The sequence below is a fragment of the Haliotis cracherodii genome, unplaced genomic scaffold, assembly GCF_022045235.1.
Source record: "Haliotis cracherodii isolate W230 unplaced genomic scaffold, xgHalCrac1.p SCAF_17, whole genome shotgun sequence".
NCBI lineage: Eukaryota > Metazoa > Mollusca > Gastropoda > Lepetellida > Haliotidae > Haliotis > Haliotis cracherodii.
Genome location: NW_027266272.1, coordinates 18,876,437 through 18,900,762, shown reverse-complemented (window position 1 = coordinate 18,900,762; position 24,326 = coordinate 18,876,437). Strand labels below are relative to the sequence as shown.

Genomic DNA, 24,326 nt, shown 5'->3' with positions numbered 1-24,326 from the left:
GCTATCATTTCTGGTATTCCATTTATGCAGTTTGAATGTGAAGCTATACCTACATATTGCAGTACTGGTACATTTTAGCATGCCACTATTTTGCACATGATATTTTCTCGGACTGCTTTCCAAGTTTTGCAGATGTAATACATTTTGCACTACTTTAACACTCTTTTTATGATTAGAAGAAAAGTTGTTTTGAAGATTGAAAGATGATGCCATTTATTTGTTTGTCAGTGAATAGTGTTCAGATGTCCATTAGCGCTGATGCCATTTATTGGTTTGTCATTGAATAGTGTTCAGATGCATATGTCCATTGGCGCTGATGCCAAATTGCATGGATTCTTCTCATCCTAACAAGTGATTTTTCTGGGAATTTAGTTCTTGGAAATAAAACACCCCATATTCATTAATTATGAGATTCTCGTACTACGTCCTGATATTGGTGCTTTGCAGATGATGTGGGGGGAATGCTGATAAGATGCTACAACCAACAGAGTTTGGGTTATCAGTTTGGCTGCTGATTGTAGTGTGTAGATGTTGACAGGTGCCCCTTTCTCAACTCATGCCTATGCATCTGACTGCAAGATGGCGGACATCGTTCTAACTGCTATTTTCCGCAGATAATGTTTTGTTTATGGCAAAGAATTACACCCTTCAGATTTGTTCAGGAAATGATAAATTGCTGTAAACTCTGCACTTGTTTAGTGTTTTTGAATGTAGAAATCTGTGACGTGATCCTTCTTGCAGATAAATGTGCTAATTTATTTAATTTTTCTAATTACAGGATACCAAAAAGTTCACTATCAGATGTGTTTTGAAGAAATAGATTGCTTTTACATGCAGAAATATGCGAAATGTCAATGTTTTTTGTTCGTTTGTGTGTGTTATTTCAATTCATTGAAGAGAAAAACTTTTGCAATCATCCTGTAAAATCTGATGATTCGGCTCATTTGGTAATTACAGGAAACATAAGAAATTTACTTTGTGATTACTTTAGGAAATGCTTGTGTACGGGACTTTAAGATAACAGTCATGTTTTCATGCTTGATTTATCGTTTACAAACTTAATAATAGAATTGAATGTGTTAAAAAACATGAATATGCTATGCCATTACAATTGCAAGATCTGTGAAGAAAACATGAGTTGGTTGTCTGTCTACCAAGTATGCGGAGATATGAACGAGGTGTAATTTCCATGTTGTCGTTTCCGTTTTCCTCCCCGTTTTCAAGTAGCCAGGTGCGAGGGTCCATTACTGATGGTATTATGCTTACAAGTAAAGTAAGATATTTAAAAAAAAAATAAGAGCAATAAAATAAGCTGTAAATATAAAAGCCAGGAAATTCAAGTTTGGTTTGAAATGTCATCAATATTTAAGAAACATTCACGTTTGTTTGGTCTTAATGTTTTGATATTGAATGTTCGGAGAACAAGACGGAGAAAAGTTTCCCATTAATCACATTTGCAGTCCCATGTGCAGTTGAACAATGTCTGCAGAGTACAGGATCTCTTGTTTAGATTTTCTCACAGAAACAAATTCTAGTGATTGAGTGTAAGGCAGACAAAAGCCATGTTGGTTTTGACATCTGTAACTAACCAGACTCGATGCTGTGAGTGTGTATCGTGATGTATGTTATACAAGGCTCTTTTGGAACAAAAACTCAAGTTATCCCAACAAGTTAATTCAAACTGCAGACCCTAGAAACCATCTTATCTCATGGGTTTAATAATCAAGCCTTTTTTGGATACGCCTGTGGTGCTGTATGAGTTATGGATGTTGTTCAGATTATCGGTACATGACTTTATAATTAGGGTCAGCAGGTGAACAATCAGGGCACGTTTCACAAAGTGATCGTAGCGCTAAGACTATCATACCTCCTATACTCTACAGTCATAGCGCTACGACTACGTACCTCCTATACTTTACAGTCGTAACGCTACGACCGCTTTGAGAAACTTGGCCCATTATTTTTTGTTGCTTGAATAATAAGATGATAAGATGTGCGTGGTATGGGATACTGGCGTGAAATAACAAACCTGTACAATTGTTGATGTTGGTGAGCAGGTGCTATGTTGCATCACCAGTATTTTAGCTATGTTTTTGTTTGTTTGTTTGTTTGTTTGTTTGTTTGTTGTTTAACGCCGCACTCAGCAATATTCCAGCTATATGACAGCTGTCTGTAAATTATCGAGTCTGGACCAGACAATCCAGTGTTTGACATCATGAGCGTTGATCCGCCCAATTGGGATGTATCAACCATGTCAACGAGCCTGACTACCCAATCCTGATAGTCGCCTCTTACGACAAGCATAGTTGCCTTTTTGCAAGTATGGGTTGCTGAAGACCTATTCTACCCCGGATCTTCACGGGTCTTTTAGCTATGTCACTGTGGCAAGCAAGCAAATGCAAGGACATAGTAACTGAGTGCATTCATACCTGATATTTTACCTGATGTAAAACCGAGATTTGTTTATTATCCAGAGGCCAGACAAACTATTTTAGAGATAACATTGCTCAAAGTTTGAGCGAAGATTTGTTTATTGTTCACACCAAATTTTGTAGTTTTGTTTTAAATTGTATTTTCATTCTACTTTATGTAAAAGTTAATTTAAAAATAACTGTGAAACCATTTTTGGGTCTTCTGCATCTTGGGATTCTGGCTTAGAACACCCACGAAACAAGAGAAAATTCTACCTATGCTAATGATATTTACCTGTGAGTCTCACCTGCCTAATCAAGTGAACTCTGACCCACATGTGAGTTACCTGAGGAAGCCGATTCTTGATCACCAGTATTTTAGCTATCTCACTGTGGCAGGTAGATCTGGAAGCTCTTGTCCCGCCACAGGGATGTTCTGACTGTAGCATTAAAAAACATACACTTAACAAGAATCCAACTTGAACATTTAACATAAACTGTCTTCTTAAACCACAAGGACAAAATACCTGTAAAGATTCAGGTTAGAATTGGTCTTCAGCGATCCATGTCAAAAGAGGTGACTAATGGGATCGGATGGTCAGGCTTGCTGATTTGGTTGATGCATGTCATCGATCCCATTTGCGTAGATTGATGCACATGATGTCGATCACTGGATTGTCTGGTCCAGACTCGGATTATTTGCAGATCGCATTCATGTAGCTGGAATATTTTTGAGTGCGGCGTTTAACCACAAACCAACAAGTACAAGGACAAAACTGAATCTTGTGTTAAATATATATAGAATAAGTAATTTTGGCACATTTGATGCATGGTATTCGCAAACTGTTTGCACAGATTCCACTAATTACCTCGTTAACATGTTGTCTGGGTTTATACCCTAACGAGCCAGCACTGGGCAACAGGACTGCCAGAACGTGTGATAAAGTATTTATGTCCTGTTAATGAACAACATTGTTTATGTTCCAGCCAACTACCAAGGCTGCTCCAGTGAAGAAATCGGCTGCGGTTTACCCTTCTAAACAAGTACAGGTAAGAATAATTAACCAGTTGCCACACCTGTCCAAGGACAGTGGGCCACTTTGATCAGTGCGTGCTTTCACTCTGAACCACCATCAGCAGTACTGCAGTGGAAATGAACATTTGTGTGTGGATGTTGTATATATTGTCAGCACCATTGAACACCTTTTTGATGGAAATTGGTCATTTACAAGTCCATCATCATCATCATCATCATCATCATCATCATCATTGTTATTAATATAATTATCATTATGTGGGCACAAGTGGCATGGTCGTTTATCATCAACATCATCATCATCATCATGATTGTTATTAATATTATTATCATTATGTGGGCACAGGGGGCACGGTCGTCTAAGGTGCCTTAATTCGCTGTGCAGAGTTGCATCCCTTGGCCATGCCAGAAACCTACAGTCGGGTTCGAATCTCGATTCTCCCCAATTATGTTTCTAGGTTTGTCAGCCCCATCGCCATGCTCATTGGTTTAACCAGGGTGGTTAACGTCCGAGACCTTCATTACTTGGGGCTTTTCTTCCACATTAAGCTGACATGACGTGATATTACTAGAATACAGTCGTGCCCCGCTTATACGGACTTCAGATATCCGGAAACCTCGGTTCCCGGACGATTTTCATTCAAAAAGAAATAATTACTATATAAATTTACCCGTATATACGGAAATTCAGTTTCCGGAACCGGACGGTCATTTTCATACACAAAACACTGAAATGCACACAAAATTGTCTCACTTATCCGGACAATACACTTCCGCTGGTGGTAATTCTTTGATTCGTGAGAAGTCAATTAACCAAGTGACACATTATTGTTTAAAATTCAAACCTCAAAATGTGGTAAAGTTAAAACTTCCATGACAGACTTTTTGAAACGTGTATGAATAAAGATTGAGTGGATGTATCTGTTTGTTCTGTCATCTGTCATGAGTTGAATAATTGAAGGGAAGTAACTCTTCCAGTAAGAAGCTGGTTTCAGTTATACGGAAATTCGTTTATACGGACGAATTGTGAAATGACGCAAGTGTCCGTATAAACGAGGCACGACTGTACTGATCAAAGGGGCATCAAACCCAACTCACTCACTCACTCAGTGTGTCATTGAGTTTGAGACCATGGATCATTATCCCTCGTTAACAGCCTGTCAATAGTCTAGAATCTGGTTTACTTATCTGGGCTTATTTCTATGCCAAGATTCCAGTCGGGTGAAAAATTAGTGCTGCTCGCAGCGAATTAATTTATTTTTTCTACTCTGTGAATGATTAATGTGTTTCAGAGATAAACATGATGCTGTTCGGTTTAAGTAAATTATGTTTTTAAATCAGCATGCTTGTCTGCTGGGTGGAGGTTGACTGATGCGAAAAGGGGCCAGATGATACAGATGATATAAAGACCATATGTTGTGAGCTAATTAGTTCATGGATGCATGCTCGTTAAGGATGTGTCATTGACCCGTGCCCTGTCCATATTTTGGTACAGGAGACGATAAACTGGTTTCAGTGTTGGTTCGTGCACCAAGTTTCATACATTAAGCAGGTGGGCACAGGTGGCAAATCTGCACCATATATGGTCCTAGATGCACAAACGTAAAGTCCTTAATTACACTTGTAAATAAACATGGAGGCATGTCTGCTTGCCTGGGAAATAAAACTTATAACACACTCTTCTGATAATGTTCATTGGGCAAGGGCAATTGTACTTTATATATTTTGCATAGTCTCTTCTTTCTTTTAATTTTACACGGAGGACCAATGGATGCTTTGCTAGTGTCATTCAATTGCAGTCAAGAAGAAATCAATCATCGCCTGTCTCCTCCGATAGGTAGACGGGAACCCAGTCAAAACAGAAGAAGTGGCCAGCATAGTTTTACCTTGACTCACAAACACAGGGTCCAGGGGACCCCCAATAATTAGTTTTGAGGGTCCTTGCAGGCAGTATGGGTCCTGTAAAATAATGAAATGGTGTCGTGTACTTTACATTTTGATAATTACTTTAGAGTCTGGAATGAATCAATGAACATGTGGACAGTGGTCATGACTGATGGATGAAATAACAGACACCCATAACTCCTCTTGATGCACTGTAGGTACAATGAATATTATTGTGCACCCCTTAAGATGCAGTATAATATTTTTATGTGTCCATTTTCTCCATTTGTGCTTACATGAATCTGGACCAGCTAAACCAGTGATTGAAAGCATGAGCAATGAACCACGTCATCGGTGGCCACAGAGTATCACTACCTGATCATCATTTTCCGTAGCTGTTGTAACAAACTTGAGGTATTTGAGTTGATATCTTTGCAGGAACAAGGGAGAGAACAAACAGTCAATATGTTGATGTGACTAAATAATTAGGTAAAATCTTACAGAACAGGATTACCTCCCTTTATGTGATTACTTCCCTTTATAGCCTCTTTCTCAAGCTCCTCACAGCGATAGTACGTTCCCGGAGCTCTCTATACTATCGCTGCCACCAGTCAAAACTCCCCACTGTGAATAGGTGGCCACAACCATGCTTGGAGTTGAACTCGCAACCGAATGACCGTTGTGTTTACAAACAAGTGTCGACTGTCGTACGCCGAATACACTTATCGCTGCTAAATTACTTTCTTCGTTTGTCAGTTTGAATTTCTGTTTCATTAAAACTATCGTGTTATTGATATAGTAAGAATGTAAGGAAGAAGTTGGTTGATTTTCCGTTAGTCTGAAATCTCGAACCAATCTGATTATCAAAACAACAAAGTAAATTCGTCTGGAAAACATGGTCAGTCGTAAACCTTTTCAAATTGAAATATGATGGCATTCCCAAAGACATAAACAAAAGTATAAACGTTACTGCATATGGGGTTGGAGGGCAAATTTCAAGATTCTTGTAATGGCCGCGCCCACACTGGTGGCAGCGATGTTACCGAGAGTGTAACGAAGGTGTCACGCGCTGGGAAGGAGCTTGCCTCTTTCTCTGTGTGCCTGAAGTCCTTCGGTATGTGAAAACAGTAACTGAGTGCATTCAAACCTGATATTTTGCTGATGTAAAACCAAGATTTGTTTATTATCCAGAGGCCAGACAAACTTTAAAGTTGGAGCGAAACTTTCTTTATTGTTTACCCCAAATTATGTAGTTTTGTTTTAAATTGTATTTTAATTGTACTTTATATAAAAGTTAACTTAAAATAACAATGAAAAGTTTTTTTGGTCTTCTGCATCTTGAGATTCTGGCTTAGAACACCCATGAAACAAGAGAAAGTTCTACCTGTGCTAATGATATTTACCTGTGAGTCTCACCTGCCTAATCAAGTGAACTCTGACCCACATGTGAGTTACCTGAGGAAGCCTATTCTTCATATGCATGACTTTTGTGGACATTTCGAAATTACCCCCCCCCCCCCCCCCTCAGTTGGAGGTACTTGTTGGGTTGTGTGAATAAAGATGGCCCAGCCAGACTCCCCGGTCCCCTGTGTACCCACCTGAATTAAAACTGGAGCATAACGAACACCTTCAGGGTCTCCAGGTAGCCCAGCGCTCAGGTAGGATCACCTGTACTTCAAGGAGATTTTTGATTAATACATCATCAGTGTCATTTTTCAAAGGGATTTATTTGAAATGAAATTGATAATGTAGAAATCGAGTTTGATTATCTGTGACTCTAACAAGAGCATGCTGCATGTTTAACATTCACTCTAACGTTGATAATGATTTGCATATTCCTCTATGTGAGGGATCGTGTATAGATCTCGGTAGGAAGTTACAAGATCAAGTCGATAGCTTGTGGTATATACAAGATTGTGCAAGTAAATATATATACAAGAGGCCCCATGTGTCATGTCACCACATAGTGGTTGTTGTCTTGGTGCCCCAGAGCACTCCTTCTAACCCAAGCTAGGCTAAGGGTGAGACCTTCCTATTTCGTCTCTGGACCAAGGGTTATGAAGGTCATGGTCAACTAACATGGACTTAAAGGTCATAAATATATATAGTTTGGTTAAGGGTGAGACCTTCCTATATATATAGTTAGACCTACTATATATATAGTGAGACCTTCCTATATATATAGTTAGGCTAAGGGTGAGACCTTCCTATTTCGTCTCTGGACCAAGGGTTATGAAGGTCGTGGTCAAATAAAATGGACTTTAAGGTCATAAATATATATAGTTAGGCTAAGGGTAAGACCTTCCTATTTCGTCTCTGGACCAAGGGTTATGAAGGTCGTGGTCAACTAACATGGACTTAAAGGTCATAAATATATATAGTTTGGCTAAGGGTAAGACCTTCCTATATACATAGTAAGACCTACTATATATATAGTGAGACCTTCCTATATACGTGTATATAGTTAGGCTAAGGGTGAGACCTTCCTATTTCGTCCTGGACCAAGGATTATGAAGGTCGTGATCAACTAACATGGATTTAAAGGTCATAAATATATATAGTTTTTAATATACCGTATTTGAGGTAATAATATTCTAATAAGAGCCCCCTGTTTCTAATTTTGACGAGTTGTTGATTTAAAACATTGTCAAATGTCAGTTAATTCTTAGCTAACTTAAAACATGGTATGGCCGGCAGCACTTCCAAAATGAAGGTGTATTAGCAAATGGGTCTGGAGTATATATGTCATGATAGAATGGCAATATGATACCCTGGATTATCGAGGATGAGTCAGTATCATGAACATATTGATGATATATTTTTTTTTATCGTGAAGACAATTTCATAAAAATATCCTAAAAAATATTCAACTTTTTTGGTTCACTATGCAATGCTTTGGACAGTATAGAAATATGTATGTTTAATGCATTAAGAAAGTGTCTTAAACCCGGTATGGCCACAATATAAGCCAGACAGACGGGTATGACAACAATATGAGCCAGACAGATGGGTATGACATTAATATGAGCCAGACAGACAGGTATGACCATAATGTGAGCCAGACAGACGGGTATGACATTAACATGGGCCAGACAGATGGGTATGACCACAGTAAGAGCCAGACAGATGGGTATGACCACAGTATGAGCCAGACAGATGGGTATGACCACAGTATGAGCCAGACAGATGGGTATGACCACAATATGAGCCAGACAGATGGGTATGACCACAATATGAGCCAGACAGATGGGTATGACCACAGTATGAGCCAGACAGATGGGTATGACCACAGTATGAGCCAGACAGATGGGTATGACCACAGTATGAGCCAGACAGATGGGTATGACCACAATATGAGCCAGACAGATGGGTATGACCACAGTATGAGCCAGACAGATGGGTATGACCACAGTATGAGCCAGACAGATGGGTATGACCACAGTATGACCCAGTCAGATGGGTATGACCACAATATGAGCCAGTCATATGGGTATGACAACAATATGAGCCATACAGACGGTTATGACAACAATATGAGCCATACAGACAGGTATGACTACAGTATGAGCCAGACTGACGAGAAAAGCCCTTCATTCCAACTGTTCCCAGATGTCTGTGTCTTGCAGACGTCTGCCTGTGCACATTGTCTTGTGGGTAATAGTTTCATATGGGAATTACTACATTGACCGACAGCAAACTGCTGTTTTATAGAGGCTAATCATGATATACATCTTTCTTAATTTGACAAGACATTCATTATTTAAAATAGCTCTTTTTGCTTTTCTTGGTTTTGAAATATTTCAACTATCTCCGTATCTGAAGCCACGTTTTATATTACCGAAACCAAACATTCTCTTTAATTGGAATTATTTTCACTAAAAACAAACTTAATTACTATCTTTGATAAATGGTAAATCATGTAAAAAATGTAGTCGTTAATTAGTATGGGAGTCTTTTGAAGCCAAGCCAGCTGACAAGTGGGTTGGTGATTAGCTGAATTTATTTCCAATTATCTATTAGTTCAAAGCGATTTAAAGGATTTATTAGAAAAGGCAGCTTTTAAATATATTTAATGATGCTGTCAAGATTTTTAACTGATACCTAATTATCACATAAATAAAAACTGATTCAGCAATATGATACACCTTAAGTCATTTAGTGATTCTGAAGTTTGGATCAGCGAAGTGGCAAGAGTTACCTCCCTTATTACACTGAAGCAAACATGCACCTGTTAAGAAATTTCAACAGATAACCTATACTGTTGAACATTGTCAGATAGGTCTTTTGCATTAACCTTCACATTTGTGAAGTGGTACATTTTGTTACCTTCAACTGTTTCAAGCGGTTTCATGATGGTGGTATTTCACAGCTCACACTCTTCTTTGAGAGGCATTTAGAAGTTGAAGTCTAAGCTAGTCAGTTTGGTTGGGTTTGTTTGTTGTTTTACGCCGCACTCAGCTTTTTCCAGCTATATGACAGCGGTCTGTAAATAATTGCTGAAGACCTATTCTACCCCAGATCTTCACGGGTCAAGTTAATAAGGATGAGATATATGGATGAATAGGTTAGTAAGGATAAAATGTATGGATCAATAAGTTAGTAAGGATAAGATATATGGATGAATGAGTTAGTAAGGATAAGATATATGGATGAATAAGTTAGTAAGGATAAGATATATTGATTGAATAAGTTAGTAAGGATAAGATATATGGATTGAATAAGTTAGTAAGGATAAGATATATGGATTGAATAAGTTAGTAAGGATAAGATATATGGATGAATGAGTTAGTAAGGATAAGATATATGGATGAATAAGTTAGTAATGATAAGATATATGGATTGAATAAGTTAGTAAGGATAAGATATATGAATGATGAATAAGTTAGTAAGGATAAGATATTTATGGATTGAATAAGTTAGTAAGGATAAGATATATGGATGAATAAGTTAGTAAGGATAAGATATATGGATGAATAAGTTAGTAAGGATAAGATATATATGGATGAATAAGTTAGTAAGGATAAGATATATGGATGAACATAAAGGTAATAAAGAAGTTGTTCATCCATATAGCTTGTCCTTACTAGCTCACACTCTGTTATTTGAAGTGAGTGAGTTAATATTTCTAAATATATTTTTAGCCATATTCCAGCAATATCACTGGGGGGGATGCTAGTCATACAGACCCTGAAACAAATATATCCAATACAGCCCATGGAAGTCTATAATATTTGTCAAGTCTAGATAACTGCAGTATCTGAAAATGAAGAAAGTCTCTATGCTCCTTTTTACTATATTTTATAACTATAATTTAACAACTTTTTTTCTGTAAAATATGTTCATTTGAGAGCCTAGGTGTTAGTCTAGGGGTATAAAAGACAGTGGCTTTACACATTGCACCCTTGTGGGGAATAGAACCTGGGTCTTCGGTGTGACATGCTAACACTTAAACCAATTGGCTACCCAACCACCCCTGTTAAGTGAAAGCTTTGTTTGGGTACTCCTGTATTTTGGTACAACAGCAACTAGCCATAGTTTTGTAAAACATTGAAAAAACAAAAATAAAAAATAAAACTTACAGTTAGTTAAGCCATTTTATCTTTTTATAAGCAGGAGACAGATTGATAAAAAATAATTGTTGACAGGGTTTTGAAAATTTCTCTTGAAATAAAGTTCAACAAAAACCTGTTTACACTGTTAAAAATACTTTTAATTAAATAGCATTTTCAGTTTTCAGATATTTAGAGTAGTCTTGTTCATATGAATAGAAAAATACATTCTTAGACACAAGTTTTATTCTGATTATCTATGGAAATTTGATAACCATTGTTTACAGAATAAACAATAAATACAGTTTCTTGAGAGTTGATTCAATTGCTTGATTTTAGCCCCTTGTTTTCAAATCTTGAGGCATCATCTCTATTGATTCTCAGATATTTATTCATGGTGTTGGGGTACACAGCCTCATGGTTAAATGAGTGAGTGAGTGAGTGAGTGAGTAGGGTTTAACGCTGCTTTTAACAGTATTCCAGTTATATCACGGCGTGTGAGCTTAATATGGGAGGAAAGCCCGAAGTGATGCAGGTCTCAGACGTTTACCTCTTCGGTGAAACCCACGAGCACGGGTATGGTGCTGATAAACCTAGAAACATAATTGGGGCGAACCGGGATTCGAACCCACAATCATAGGTTTCTGGCGTGCCCAAGGGACGCAACAATGCACAGCAAATCGCGGCGCCTTAGACGACTGGGCCACACGTGCCCCCCCTCATGGTTCAAGCCATGCCAAATACTAGGGTAAGATTCCCCACACTGGTACAATGTGTGAAGTCTTGGTGTCCTCGTCTGTGCACTCTGTGATGTGCCTGATATTGCTAAAAGTGGCATGAAAGCCAACCTACTTGCACTGTTGAATAATTGCCCCTTAAATATAACTCATCAACGCCAGAAAATATTCAGTTTTGATTGTCAAAACAGATTCCATTTGGCATAAAAATGCAAAATAGTTGATGACACCAGGTGTTCACGAAAAGGGTAAGTTGTCCTGCTACAAGTAGCGCACGCTACTAACACAATTTGCATAAAAATGGAAGTGTTTGTGTCCTAAAGCCGCACAGCAGTACTCCTGCCAAATGACAGTGTCTTTTAAACAAGCAAATCTTGACTATTGTTCGTTCATCCAGTCAGCTATTATTCATTCATCCAGTTAACTGTTTGTTCGTTCATCCAGACAACTATTGTTCATTCATCCAGTGAAGTGTTTGTTCATTTATCCAGACAACTATTGCTCATTCAGCCAGTGAAGTGTTTGTTCATCTCTCCAGACAACTATTGCTTATTCACTTAGTTAACTGTTTGTTCATCCAGTTAGCTATTGTTCATTCATCCAGACAACTATTGTTCATTCATCCAGTTAACTGTTTGTTCATTCATCCAGACAACTATTGTTCATTCATCCAGTTAAGTGTTTCTTCGTTCATCCAGACAACTATTGTTCATCCATCCAGTTTATTATTTGTTCATTCATCTAGACAACTATTGTTCATTCATCCAGTTAACTGTTTGTTCAACCATCCAGACAACTATTACTCATTTATCCAGTTAACTGTTTATTCGTTCATCCTGACAACTATTGTTCATTCATCCAGTTAACTGTTTGTTCATTTATGCAGACAACTATTGCTCATTCATCCAGTTAACTGTTTGTTCATTCATCCAGACAACTATTGTTCATTCATCCAGTTAACTGTTTGTTCATTCATCCAGAAAACTATTGTTCATTCATCCAGTTAACTGTTATTCATTTATCCAGTTGACTATTTGTTAATTCTTCTGGTATGTGTATCAGTAAAACAGTTCAAAATTTCAATCATCTGTTGATCCATAAGTCTACAATTGTAAAAGTGTAACCCTCATATAGTTGATCTTCAGGACTGTTTCCCATAGATTAGCCTTGCTCCAAGGCTGTACTGGAAGATAAGTCCATGGATGTGTAGTAATTCTATCCTCCTAATAGGCAAGTCTATATATGTTGACATAGGGACTCCAGTCTCATATAGGGACAACTTGTTCTTATTATTTCCATTATCTAGAAATGATTATTGAAACTAATTATTATTGCCTTAGAGAATTGTGCAAGTCTACCATGGATGTGCATAGCTGTTGGTGTGGTAGTGCTAGAAACAATGGTATAGTTGGTCATGACATTAAGTCCACCACCCTCTGGTTGCGGTAAGCAGTGGGTTATTGTGAGTGGGTGTCATGTCGGCATTAAGTTTATTGCAGCTAGGTGTGACACTGCCTACTTTTATTGGGCTGTATATCCTAGCAGCCATGTTGGAATGTTGTCAGGTAAGTAGCTCCTATTAAGATACTAGCTCCTCAGCAACTAGCTAAGAGTTGTCAATTAAGTTAGAGTGTATTTTAAGGAGAATGTATTGGTGATAATAAGTCTGATTTACCTGGCACAAGTTGTTTTGTTATAATGTATTCTTATCTTGTTTAGATCTATTCTCAGTTGTGGATTAAATGTAAGAATAAATTTATGTGGAAATGTTCATTTTGGACAAGTTTCTAAATATGTTCCTGCAAAATGGTAGTCACTTTCAGTTATTTCTAGTGTTAACTAATATCAACTGCTTGAGCTACAGCACTTTGATCAGTGATCTACTTCGAGAAGGGCAATGTTTCACAGGGATTGATAAGTTAAACAAATCCACACTTCATAATTGGCTTTGTTTTTGTAACATGATTATTTTAAGGAGTAAACTAACTAGCAGTCTGGTGGCTGTGTCAAATTATGTTTATTTGGGGAAGTGTTTATTTGTTTGTTTGTTTGTTGTTTAAAGCCGCACTCAGCAATATTCCAGCTATATGACCGCGGTCTGTAAATAATCAAGTCTGGACCAGACAATCCAGTGATTGACTTCATGAGCATCGATCCACGCAATTGGGATACAATGACATGTTTCAAACAAGTCAGCGAGTCTGACCACTCGATCCCGTTAGTCGCCTCTTAGTCGCCTTTTACAGCAAGCATGGGTTGCTGAAGACCTATTCTAACCCAGATCTTCATGGGTCATGTTGCAGTCAGCATGTAAATATGTTGCAGTCAGCATGTAAATATGTCGCAGTCATCATGTAAATATGTCGCATTCAGCATGTAAATATGTTGCAGTCAGCATGTAAATACATTGCAGTCAGCATGTAAATATGTTGCAGTCAGCACTATTTCAGCTATATCCTTAGGACAGCAGAGTGTTACAACAAATACTTTTTGAATTAGGGTATATCAAATTTGCCCGGGTGAATCCCTTGAAATAGGTCAAATTACTAGTTTCTAGTATGTAGCCTCAAAGGTAAGACCCTAAGGATCTCAAAAATGTATTTGTAGCTTGGGGAAACATTCTGTGCACACTTTGTAGTCAGCAATATTCAAGCTATATAATGGCACCCTGTAAATATGCTGTAGTCAGCAATATTCCAGCTATATCACTTCTGCCTGTAAATATGCTGTAGTCAGCAATATTCCAGCTATATCACTGCTGCCTGTAAATATGCTGTAGTCAACTATATTTCAGCTATATCATGGTACCATGTAAATATGCTGTATTCAGCAATATTCCAGCTATATCACTTCTGCCTGTAAATATGCTGTAATCAGCAATATTCCAGCTATATCACTGCTGCCTGTAAATATGCTGTAGTCAGCAATATTCCAGCTATATCACTTCTACCTGTAAATATGCTGTAGTCAACTATATTTCAGCTATATAATGGCACCCTGTAAATATGCTGTAGTCAGCAATATTCCAGCTATATCACTGCACCCTGTAAATATGCTGTAGTCAGCAATATTCCAGCTATATCACTGCTGCCTGTAAATATGCAGTAGTCAGCAATATTCCAGCTATATCACTGCTGCCTGTAAATATGCAGTAGTCAGCAATATTCCAGCTGTATCACTTCTGCCTGTAAATATGCTGTAATCAGCAATATTCCAGCTATATCAGGGTACCATGTAAATATGCTGTAGTCAGCTATATTCCAGCCATATCACTGCTGCCTGTAAATGTGCTGTAGTCAGCTATATTCCAGCTATATCATGGCACCCTGTATATATGCTGTAGTCAGCAATATTCCAGCTGTATCATGGCACCCTGTAAATATGTTGTAGTCAGCATTATCCAGCTATATTATGGCACCTGTGAATATGCTGTTGTCAGCAATATTCCAGCTAATTTGGCAGCCTGTAAATAATCTATTTTGGATTAAGCAAACCAGTACCTGAACTATGCAGTGAGCAGCGTGCAATGAGCATGATTTTCAGTGATCCATTTATATACTTCACACTTCCTTTTTGCCTTTTATGCCCAGCGAAACCTGTTTTTTTCGGATAATTGAGATTAGTTATTATCTGGTGTCGAGGTTTAAGACATATATATCATGTCAACAGGGCACAGTGACACCAAATCAGCCAATTAAGTCCCCAAACCTGACCACCTAATCACTGTTTTAATTGGCTTTAATGACAAGCGTGGGGCTCTGGGATCCTGCCCTGCCCTGGAATCCTCATATCTCCTAGTGATACTTCAACAGCTGTAGTTTAGATCCTGAAGCCTTTGACATGCAAGTGATTGAGAACAGAGAACACTGTATGTACTTAAGAGAATACACAGAAGGCTATTCCGCCTGTGTTTTTGTATGAGCTATTCCTCTCATGGGATGGAGTTATGGTGAGGTGAAATTGGGTTTAACTTCGCGTCCAAGATTATTGCACTTACATAGCGACGTGTGTGTGTGGTGTGTGTGTGTGGCTGCTTGTACTAGTCCTTACTAATGCCAATTTTGTAGTGCTAGCCCACTGAGATACCATGCCACAGTTTAACATGAATACCTCACACAGACACAGTATAGTGACTCTGAGCCGACAAGTCCTTGTTTTAGCCCCTTATTGCTGAGTCCCAGACAGGGTAACAACAAGAACTATCTTTTAATGTCTTTTGGTATGACGCGGCCAAGGATTGAACCCTGGACCTTCCGCTCTCCGGGTGGACGCTCTACCACTAGACCATGTTGCTGTGGGATGGAGTTATGAGTGTGCCCCCAATGATATGTTGTGTGCATAGTGTGGGCTATATTTTGAGACTGAACAGATGAACAGGTAGCAGATACTATTTAGAGAAATTAACAGGTTTGTAAAACCCGGGCTGAGGTGTCAAAAGGACTTCTAGTTCTAACCCATCTGTGACAGTTCTGTGAACATTCTTGCCATGGGGCTGCGGTGTCGGCAGACCTTCTAGTTCCAACTAATCTGTGACAGTTCTGTGAACATTCTTGCCATGGGGCTGCGGTGTCGGCAGACCTTCTAGTTCCAACCAATCTGTGACAGTTCTGTGAACATTCTTGCCATGAGGCTGATGTACCGGTAGGACTTCTAGTTTTAACCAATCTGTGACAGTTCTGTGAACATTCTTGCAATGGGGCTGAGGTACCGGAAAACCTTCTAGTTCCAACCAATCTGTGACAGTTCTGTGAACATTCTTGCCATGGAGCTGAGGTACCAGTAGGACTTCTAGTTCCAACCAATCTGTGACAGTTCTGTGAACTTACTTGCCATGGGCCTGAGGTACCAGAATGTCTTCTACTTCCAACCAATCTGTGACAGTTCTGTGAACATTCTTGCCATGGGGCTGAGGTGTTGGCAGACCTTCTAGTTCCAACCAATCTGTGACAGTTCTGTGAACATTCTTGCCATGAGGCTGATGTACCAGTAGGACTTCTAGTTCCAACCAATCTGTGACAGTTCTGTGAACTTTCTTGCCTTGGGGCTGAGGTACCGGAAAACCTTCTAGTTCCAACCAATCTGTGACAGTTCTGTGAACATTCTTGCAATGGGGCTGAGGTGTCGGCAGACCTAGTTCAAACCTCTCTTTGTTTTCTGAAGGACTCCATGTTTGTAAAATACTGTTAAGTGTCGATTCCCAAATTGAAACTACATGTTCACCCAGAAATCTGTACGTAAAAGAACTGTATGTAAAAGAAGTGTGAAACCAACAAACAAATCAACACAAATTACTGCACAGTAATTACAATTGCAGTACATACAGTTTATAATATGAAGGCAGTAGTCGGTATCAAATACAAAAATACAGTGATGGTAGTCATTGGGAATAATATGTTCACCCAGTGGCGACTGGTCCATCTTCTGAGACAGGCTGAGGCAGGGAATCAGGGATGATGAGCGATCCTCACAAGAAAGCTGCCACAGTTTAACATGAATACCTCACACAGACACAGTATAGTGACTCTGAGCCGACAAGTCCTTGTTTTAGCCCCTTATTGCTGAGTCCCAGACAGGGTAACAACAAGAACTATCTTTTAATGTCTTTTGGTATGACGCGGCCAAGGATTGAACCCTGGACCTTCCGCTCTCCGGGTGGACGCTCTACCACTAGACCATGTCGCTGTGGGATGGAGTTATGAGTGTGCCCCCAATGATATGTTGTGTGCATAGTGTGGGCTATATTTTGAGACTGAACAGATGAACAGGTAGCAGATACTATTTAGAGAAATTAACAGGTTTGTAAAACCCGGGCTGAGGTGTCAAAAGGACTTCTAGTTCTAACCCATCTGTGACAGTTCTGTGAACATTCTTGCCATGGGGCTGCGGTGTCGGCAGACCTTCTAGTTCCAACTAATCTGTGACAGTTCTGTGAACATTCTTGCCATGGGGCTGCGGTGTCGGCAGACCTTCTAGTTCCAACCAATCTGTGACAGTTCTGTGAACATTCTTGCCATGAGGCTGATGTACCGGTAGGACTTCTAGTTTTAACCAATCTGTGACAGTTCTGTGAACATTCTTGCAATGGGGCTGAGGTACCGGAAAACCTTCTAGTTCCAACCAATCTGTGACAGTTCTGTGAACATTCTTGCCATGGAGCTGAGGTACCAGTAGGACTTCTAGTTCCAACCAATCTGTGACAGTTCTGTGAACTTACTTGCCATGGGCCTGAGGTACCAGAATGTCTTCTACTTCCAACCAATCTGTGACAGTTCTGTGAACATTCTTGCCATGGGGCTGAGGTGTTGGCAGACCTTCTAGTTCCAACCAATCTGTGACAGTTCTGTGAACATTCTTGCCATGAGGCTGATGTACCAGTAGGACTTCTAGTTCCAACCAATCTGTGACAGTTCTGTGAACTTTCTTGCCTTGGGGCTGAGGTACCGGAAAACCTTCTAGTTCCAACCAATCTGTGACAGTTCTGTGAACATTCTTGCAATGGGGCTGAGGTGTCGGCAGACCTAGTTCAAACCTCTCTTTGTTTTCTGAAGGACTCCATGTTTGTAAAATACTGTTAAGTGTCGATTCCCAAATTGAAACTACATGTTCACCCAGAAATCTGTACGTAAAAGAACTGTATGTAAAAGAAGTGTGAAACCAACAAACAAATCAACACAAATTACTGCACAGTAATTACAATTGCAGTACATACAGTTTATAATATGAAGGCAGTAGTCGGTATCAAATACAAAAATACAGTGATGGTAGTCATTGGGAATAATATGTTCACCCAGTGGCGACTGGTCCATCTTCTGAGACAGGCTGAGGCAGGGAATCAGGGATGATGAGCGATCCTCACAAGAAAGCTGGTTTTGATGTGATGAAAGATGCGAGAGGCATGCTCTTATATACAGTCTCACTAGCTACTAGTAATAGTCCTTACAACAATGAATATTCCCCATGTTTCTGTTACACTCTATCTCAGTCTGCAGTATTCAGGAAGTTTACACATGACACTTCCATCTAAATATAGTAATTTCCTGACAACTGCTTACATGAAATAGTACTACATTCGTGACAACTAATCATGCAATGCAGTGAGTGTCTACCACATCTCAAAAGGAACAATGTAACACAGTTACAATCATTCTTCAACTGTAGAAATATTGAAATTTCCTCTGATTATGTAGGATAGATGGTAGCATTTACGTGGTTAATAGCTCCTTACCGATATGTAGTTCGCTTGGGACAGCACGTTTCAGATCTTGCCCGACGTGCGGGCATGTGCGTTTGTCGGCTGCATGCCGATTTAGTGTTTACAGTCGTGGGTCGTATGGTAAGAGCGCTCCGATTGGTTGGTGACAGACTGGATTAGCCAGTGGCTGCACCGTTTAGACGTGTTGTCCCAGAGGTTACGTGTCCTTGCGAGTATATAAGAGATAGGCGCGATTGCTCTCATTGTCTTGCATGATCGGGAAGATCATTACAGGTGAGGGAGACCACACCAAATTACCGTGTTCGGAGGACGAGCAATTCCCCAATCCCTAGTGATTTTAGGCAATAAAGATCTAAATTCTGTGGCAACTTTAGAATTATTGGGTAAATTGTTATAAAGCTGGGTTGGACGGGTGGATTTAATCAGGAAATAATGTCAGCTATGTGATGTAGCTACATTGACCGATCGTGTTCGGAGGTCGAACATTTCCCCAATCCCTAGTGATTTTAGGCAATACAGATCTAAATTCTGTGGCAACTTTAGAATTACTGGGTAAATTGTTAGAAAGCTGGTTTGGACGGGTGGATTTAATCAGGAAATAATGTCAGCTATGTGATGTAGCTACATAGACCAATTGTGTTTGGAGGTTTGAAAGGGTGGTTTGTTTTAATAGACTGTGTTAAGGATGTTGTAGGGATTAAAGTGGGTTAGTGAGTCGTTTGCTTTAGGCTGCTTTTGAGTTTTATTTTGAGGGTATAAGTAAGTAGGATTTTTGAGTTAATAATGTAAGTTTTAGTTAGGAATAGGATTGATTGATTTGTAATTGTTGTTGAGTTCGTATTTATATTTTGATACAGTTGTTTTTTTTTCGTTTTTTTTTATTTTTCTGTAATAAACTGTTGAAACTTGATTATATTTTGTTGTGAATCACCTCCCTACATCCAACGAACTGAGGTCGTATAGGACAGACAGAGGGACCATAGACACTTTATTTTAGTATTTTCGGCATTAATATCTTCTGAATAAAAGAAACACAACGCAAAGTCATGGTGTCTTAAAGTGCCCAAAGCCTGTCCTGTTACACAACAATAACACACTGCCATATAACACTGTATACAACCCAGAGGTTTCCTAAGAAAATTGGGAAATAAATGATGTGGCTCAGTGGTCTGTGCCCTATTTCTGGAGGACTGCCAACTACATCAAGTGTTGAGCCCCTTTAAATAATCATATGTAAGAAGCTGTTTATGAGGAAACCAATGATAACAGTGACTCAATATATAAGTAACACAGGTTATAGGGTTGAATATGGTACTCAATCTTGAGATAATGTTTGCTATAAAGAGAGTTAGACACTTCTCTTAATTTATTTATTTTACTGATCACTCTTTTTTGAAAGTATGAAAACTGTTGTTCAGAATTTAAGGACCACATATTTGCACAGGATTAACGCACTTGTTTCATATGAACCATGAAATTATGTGCCAACACAAACTAAACATGCATAAAATGTTAATGTTAGTTGCAGGAAGATAGCATATGCCTTTAACAGACCCAGGTATTTTGCCAAGGCATACACTAAAACATTACCCAACTATATATATCTTCAGGAAGTGCTAAAAGTATATCTTTCAGTGCAGGGCTGGCACAGCAACACTTTCTGTCTCTATTTTAGATTCTTTCTCATTGTGTAATGAGAGCTTGATTCAGAAATTACTTACAAAAATAAATTTGGAGCTATCTTTATCTTCCTTGAAGATATATTTTTAGACGTAAGCTTTCCTAGATAGAGACATGTAGAACGTGGTTGTGATGGTTTAGTTAAAGGGCAAGTTCACACGGAAATGAACCTTTTTTTCTTGTACTTTTTCCACATTAAAAGTGTTAACATAGAAGTGTCATAGACAAAAATATAAAAACATCATATTTAATTAACATATTTTTTGCACTAAAACGATTTATATTTTTCACATTTACCAAGTGTTCTATTTCCATAACAAAAACACCATGGCTTATGTCCCTTGCAATATGACGTCATTGGTGCCAATTGATAAACATTATGACGTCATCATGCTTTGTTAGAGCCGCTTCACGTGGTGTAGGTACAGTTTTGTGATTCTAGCATCTCAGATGCCAGCCAGAATTGTGTTATGCTGAGTCACCACTGCGCCGGAATGTGTCGTAGACCATGTTGTTTTACCGCAAACTGGTCCTTGATATCTTTTGCGTTGAGAATAGACAGGGACCAAGTTGAATTGGCACCAATTACGTCATAATCTAAGGGGGATAACTCAGGCCTATTTCGCTCGTAAAACGAAGGCCTCATAACGGCATATCACTTTCACACTATTGTGAGCTTCCTACTTTCACTGTGGAAAAAAATGAGTGTATATTTTCAAACACAGATACTAACTAATTCTAAAATTGCGTTTTGTTTAGAAAAAGAAAGAAAGTTATTTTTGCGTGTACACTTCCCCTTTAAGCTGCATATGTTTGTGGCTGAAACAACATTCTGTTTTTGATAAGGGTGACTTCCGCTGTTTAAAATAATGGCACACACGGACATATTGCAGGTCTGCTTGTTGAGTACTTGTGTCTGATAATCAAACAGTAACTTAGCTTAAAACTAAAAGGCCTTGAATTTGATAGTCCTGCCATAATAAGTTTTAGATTTTGTTAGTCCTGCCATAAAAAGGCCTTGATTTTGAAAAAAGGTTTTGATTTTGATGGTCCTGCCATAAAAATGTTTAGAATTTGGTAGTCTTGCCTTAAAAAGGTCTTGATTTTGATAGTCCTGCCATAAAAGGCCTTGATTTTGATTGTCCTACCATAATAGGGTTAGAAAGGCCTTAAATTTGGTAGTCGTGCCATAAAAAGCAATGAATATGGTACTGCCATGAAATAGACTTGATTCTGATAGTCCTGCCATAAAAATGTTTGGAATTTGTTAGTCCTGCCATAAAAAGCCTTGATTTTGAAAAAGGATTTGATTTTGATAGTCCTGCCATAAACATTTCCTACCATGATAGGGTTTAGTAAGGCCTTGAATTTGGTAGTCCTGCTAAAAAAAGGCCTTGATTTTGGTAGTCCTATCATAAGAAGGCATTGAATTTGGTAGTCCTACCATGATAGGGTTTAGTAAGGCCTTGAATTTGGTAGTCCTGCTAAAAAAAGGCCTTGATTTTAGTAGTCCTATCATAAGAAGGCATTGAATTTGAAAATCCTACCATAATAGGGTTTAGAAAGGCCTTTAATTTGGTAGTACTGCTATAAAAAGGCCTTGACTTTGGTAGTCCTGTCATAAGAAGGCATTGAATTTGAAAGTCCTACCATAATAGGGTTTAGAATGGCCTTAAGTTTGGTAGTCCTGCCATATAAAGGCCTTGACTTTGGTAGTCCTGTCATGAAAAGGCCTTAAATTCGGAACTGTGGAAAAGGCATACTGTGCCAGTATCTATCCCAAAGGGTCGCAACATCACAGTTGTAAATCATGAAGTTAATGTAACATACAATGTAAAATCTTACTCACTCCCCCTGTCATGTCAACATTGGTTTGGGGTGTCCCTATATGTCAACTCCAGCTCTCCAATGCCATGTTCATGTACTCCAGTCAAACCATTAATGAAGAGGTGAATGGACCACTGTAAACTAAGCCAAAATCCACTTACATGGAATTTTTCCTCTTATGAAGGCTCTAAAATGACTGTTCTTATAACAAAAATTGTTTTAGGAAAGAAAAATACCAAAACTTCTCGAAACAATCATAGATTTTGAACAAATTTTGAAATGCTGGTAATGAATTTACTGGCTGATTTTATTTCCTAACGGGGATTACACAAGTTTATAACATGCCCCTAATCAAACTGTTGTCATAAACTGGTCTCACTTGAAACAGTTGTTGAGAATAATTACCCTCAGCACTAAAGGGTCAGAGTCCAGTTTGACCCTGCAGGCTAATTAAAGGCAGATCCTACATGCCCTTTCTTCTCTTGTGGGTTATCTGCAAGTATACCTCCAATTGGAATGGTCTCTCAACTTTGGTGTGGTATAAACACAATTATCTCACACTTGGTGTACATAGCTGACTTTGGCCGGTGCTTGACCTTGTCATGACCTGCTAGTGGGGAGGGGAGAGGGGGCACCTGTTGGGAGGGATGTTGGAGGTAGGTGTTGCTTACACCTATAGATCAGGAGAGGGAGGGGGGATGTTTATGGTGTCATGGGGTGGTAGCAGGTAGAACATTTGAAAATAGCAAGAATATGTTTAACATGTCTGATGGTCATGAGTTTGATTACTCAGAATACAGTTATCGACTTATGGGAATACATCTCAAGATGTTCATGGTTGGTACCATGTTAATCTTGAAACCTTTTAACCTGGACTACAGGGGGAAAAGACATCCCTGATGAAGGAGGTTTAACTATTATTAGTCCAGATTAAAGAGGTCCCAGGATCAAATTCTCTCATTAGGAAGGTTGAACTATTGATTGCCCTGATTAAGGATGTTTCACAGTTGACGTCTCTGATTAAGGATGTTTCACAGTTGACTTCTCTGATTAAAGATGTTTCACAATTGACTTCTCTGATTAAGGATGTTTCACAATTGACTTCTATGATTAAGGATGTTTCACAGTTGACTTCTCTGATTAAGGATGTTTCACAATTGACTTCTCTGATTAAAGATGTTTCACAATTGACTTCTCTGATTAAAGATGTTTCACAATTGACTTCTCTGATTAAAGAGGTTCATCTTTAGACTATTTGGATAACAGAATTTCATCTATGGACTATTGAAATTTATGGGGTTCATCTATAAACTATTCAAATTAAAGAGATTCATCTATAGACTGTTCAGATTGAATAGGCTCTGCTATAGACTGTCCAGATTAAAGAGGTTCATCTGTAGGATTTTCAGATTAAAGAGGTTCATATATAAAATATTCAAATTAAAGAGGTTCATCTATGGACTGTCTAGATTAAAGAGATTCATCTATAGACTGTTCAGATAAAATAGGCTCTGCAATAGACTGTCCAGATTAAAGAGGTTCATCTATAAACTATTCAGATTAAAGAGGTTCATCTATGGACTGTTCTGATTAAATAGGCTCTGCTTTAGACTGTCCAGATTAAAGAGGTTCATCTATAGGATTTTCAGATTAAAGAGGTTCATCTATAAACTATTCAAATTAAAGAAATTCATCTATAGACGGTCCAGATTAAAGAGGTTCACCTACAGGTTTTTCAGATTAAAGAGGTTCATCTATGGACTTTTGAAATTTATGGGGTTCATCTATAAATTATTCAAATTAAAGAGATTCATCTATAGGATTTTCAGATTAAAGAGGTTCATCTTTGGACTATACATATTAAAGAGGTTCATCTATAGGCTGTCCAGATTAAGGAGGTTCTTCTATAGATAATCCAGATTAAATTGGCTGCACAGTAGACTATCCAGATTAATGAGGTTTATCCATATTAAAGAAGATGATCAAATG

General features: G+C 38.6%; 1 protein-coding gene across 7 annotated transcripts in view; it reads left to right on the top strand.

Annotated features, from left to right (window-relative positions):
- Window positions 1–24,326, top strand: part of LOC139464938 (RNA-binding motif, single-stranded-interacting protein 3-like) — a 331,624-nt gene that overhangs the window by 21,289 nt on the left and 286,009 nt on the right. For all 7 annotated transcript variants that reach the window (XM_071246549.1, XM_071246548.1, XM_071246547.1 and 4 more), the window contains one exon: window positions 3,399–3,461. In XM_071246549.1, the coding sequence (XP_071102650.1) occupies window positions 3,399–3,461 (63 nt within the window). The remainder of the gene's footprint in view (window positions 1–3,398; window positions 3,462–24,326) is intronic.